Genomic DNA, 3,358 nt, shown 5'->3' on the forward strand with positions numbered 1-3,358 from the left:
GATGATGGTATGAAATACAGTAACTTAATCCAGGTTGATTGTATAATACAACCACTTAATACAGTAAGATTGTTAATACAAAATCCTAACTCCGGATGAAGATTTAATACAATAAATTTATACATTATACAATACCTGATGATTGAATAATGCGTCACCTTTTTTTGCGTATAATTGTATAATACATCTCCCTATATCTAATTACAGATAAATTTACAATTCAATAAAGTAATACAGGATGATTGTATAATACAACACCTTAATCACGGATTATTGTATAATACAACGCCTTAATCACGGATTATTGTATTATACAACGCCTTAATCACGGATTATTGTATAATACAACGCCTTAATCACGGATTATTGTATAATACAACGCCTTAATCACGGATTATTGTATAATACAACGCCTTGATCTCGGATGATTGTATAATACATCTCCCAATATCTAATTCCAGATATATTTACAATGCAATAAAGTAACACAGGATGATTGTATAATACTACGCCTTAATCTCGGATGATTGTATAATACAAATCCTTAATTTGGGATTATCATACCACACACTATTCATACCCCGGATGATTGACAAGTCCAATGAATTGGATGCTGGTGATTGACATTGAATGGTCTTTGTATTACCATTAATGATCCACCAGGCTGTTGTTCTCCTCCTATTGACGGACTGTAACGGGCATATTGTACTTGTCTTGGTCTGTTTGTGTTAGCTGGGGGAGTTTACCTTAAAGCAGGTGTTTACCTTAACACAGGTGTTTACCTTAACACAGGTGTTTACCTTAACACAGGTGCTGTTACCTTAACACAGGTGCTGTTACCTTAACACAGGTGTTTACCTTAACACAGGTGTTTACCTTAACACAGGTGCTGTTACCTTAACACAGGTGTTTACCTTAACACAGGTGTTTACCTTAACACAGGTGCTGTTACCTTAACACAGGTGTTTACCTTAACACAGGTGGTTACCTTAACACAGGTGTTTACCTTAACACAGGTGTTGTTACCTTAACACAGGTGTTGTTACCTTAACACAGGTGTTTACCTTAACACAGGTGTTGTTACCTTAACACAGGTGGTTACCTTAACACAGGTGTTGTTACCTTAACACAGGTGGTTACCTTAACACAGGTGGTTACCTTAACACAGGTGTTGTTACCTTAACACAGGTGTTGTTACCTTAACACAGGTGTTTACCTTAACACAGGTGTTGTTACCTTAACACAGGTGTTGTTACCTTAACACAGGTGTTTACCTTAACACAGGTGTTGTTACCTTAACACAGGTGGTTACCTTAACACAGGTGTTGTTACCTTAACACAGGTGGTTACCTTAACACAGGTGGTTACCTTAACACAGGTGTTGTTACCTTAACACAGGTGTTGTTACCTTAACACAGGTGTTTACCTTAACACAGGTGTTGTTACCTTAACACAGGTGTTCACAATAAGATATGCCACCAGCACTTACCTTCATCAGTGATAGGTAAGGTCCAGCAACTTACCTTCGTGGAGGAGGCAGCTGCTGCCACCCGAAGGTAACCAAGAACACAATGATTAGTTTCTACGGTCTCCCCAGAGACCGTAGGACCAGAGGTCACGCCCCCAGAGACCGTAGGACCAGAGGTCACACCCCAGAGACCGTAGGACCAGAGGTCACACCCCAGAGACCGTAGGACCAGAGGTCACACCCCAGAGACCGTAGGACCAGAGGTCACACCCCAGAGACCGTAGGACCAGAGGTCACATCCCAGAGACCGTAGGACCAGAGGTCACACCCCAGAGACCGCAGGACCAGAGGTCACGCCCCCAGAGACCGTAGGACCAGAGGTCACGCCCCCAGAGACCGTAGGACCAGAGGTCACACCCCCAGAGACCGTTGCACCAGAGGTCACACCCCCAGAAACCGTAGGACCAGAGATCACACCCCCAGAGACCGTAGGACCAGAGGTCACACCCCCAGAGACCGTAGGACCAGAGGTCACGCCCCCAGAGACCGTAGGACCATAGGTAACACCCCCAGAGATCGTAGGACCATAGGTCACACCACCAGAGACCGTAGGACCAGAGGTCACTCCCCCAGAGACCACAGGACCAGAAGTCACACCCCTGTGACCGTAGGACCAGAGGTCACACCCCCAGAGACCACAGGACCAGAGGTCACACCCCAGAGACCACAGGATCAGAGGTCACGCCCCCAGAGACCACAGGACCAGAGGTCACTCCCCCAGAGACCATGGAACCAGAGGTCACTCCCCCAGAGACCACAGGACCAGAGGTCACTCCCCCAGAGACCACAGGACCAGAGGTCACTCCCCCAGAGACCACAGGACCAGAGGTCACGCCCCCAGAGACCGTAGGACCAGAGGTCACGCCCCCAGAGACCGTAGGACCAGAGGTCACACCCCCAGAGACCGTAGGACCAGAGGTCACACCCCCAGAGACCGTAGGGCCAGAGGTCACACCCCCAGAGACCGTTGGGCTAGAGGTCACTCCCCCAGAGACCATGGAATTAGAGGTCACTCTCCCAGAGACCATGGAATTAGAGGTCACTCCCCCAGAGACCACAGGACCAGAGGTCACTCCCCCAGAGACCACAGGACCAGAGGTCACTCCCCCAGAGACCACAGGACCAGAGGTCACGCCCCCCAGAGACCGTAGGACCATAGGTCACACCCCAGAGACCGTAGGACCAAATGTCACGGCCCAGAGACCGTAGGACCAGAGGTCACTCCCCCAGAGACCGTAGGACCAAAGGTCACTCCCCCAGAGACCGTAGGACCATAGGTCACACCCCCAGAGACCGTAGGACCAGAAGTCACACTCCCAGAGACCGTAGGACCAGAGGTCACTCCCCCAGAGACCACAGCAACAGAGGTCATATCCAACAGAGGTTACACCGAACAGAGGTCACACCCAACAGAGGTCACACCCCAGAGGTCACGCCCCCAGAGGTGAGAACCTCTGTTTTTAAAATTCGATTAAAAATGACCCCTGTCAATTTTTGTGTACAACGGGTAAATTATATAATGTATATAGGCCTAAGGTAGGAGCAAGGAGAGGCCTATATATCACTCCATTACTCTAAACAATTAACAGTTCACAGTTGCAACTTCTATACACTTTAAGTTGGTCTTGACTCGAAAAGTCAAAAGTGCCTCATTAATATATTTTCTCCCATTCCTTAAAATTTTCCATTTCACGAATATATTAATATATTTTAACTATTTAACTTTCCCGTCTGTTTTGATTCTTAACAGAAAAATACGTCAAATCCTTTTGTTTACATATTAATAAAACCAGCTTGTTCAAACATTTTCTGTGACAAGTGAGGAAATAG

The 3,358-nt window shown here is 46.8% G+C and overlaps 1 protein-coding gene across 1 annotated transcript; it reads left to right on the forward strand.

Moving 5' to 3' along the window:
• Nucleotides 1-1,571: 1,571 nt before the first annotated feature.
• Nucleotides 1,572-2,737, forward strand: LOC138353806 (mucin-22-like). The gene is made up of 3 exons (XM_069307219.1): nt 1,572-1,690; nt 1,773-2,016; nt 2,102-2,737. Exons 1-3 carry the CDS (start codon nt 1,572-1,574, stop codon nt 2,735-2,737), a joined length of 999 nt encoding a protein of 332 aa, XP_069163320.1.
• Nucleotides 2,738-3,358: the final 621 nt, after the last annotated feature.

This window comes from Procambarus clarkii, chromosome 59 (assembly GCF_040958095.1).
Source record: "Procambarus clarkii isolate CNS0578487 chromosome 59, FALCON_Pclarkii_2.0, whole genome shotgun sequence".
Lineage (NCBI taxonomy): Eukaryota > Metazoa > Arthropoda > Malacostraca > Decapoda > Cambaridae > Procambarus > Procambarus clarkii.

What these genes read in the sequence shown, in the direction of transcription:
- LOC138353806 (XM_069307219.1), top strand. Translation starts at nt 1,572, where the DNA reads ATGATTAGTTTCTACGGTCTCCCCAGAGACCGTAGGACCAGAGGTCAC. An exon ending in GAGGTCACACCCCAGAGACC is followed by an intron (nt 1,691 to 1,772) that starts GTAGGACCAGAG and finishes GTCACATCCCAG; the next exon opens with AGACCGTAGGACCAGAGGTC. An exon ending in AGGTCACGCCCCCAGAGACC is followed by an intron (nt 2,017 to 2,101) that starts GTAGGACCATAG and finishes TCACTCCCCCAG; the next exon opens with AGACCACAGGACCAGAAGTC.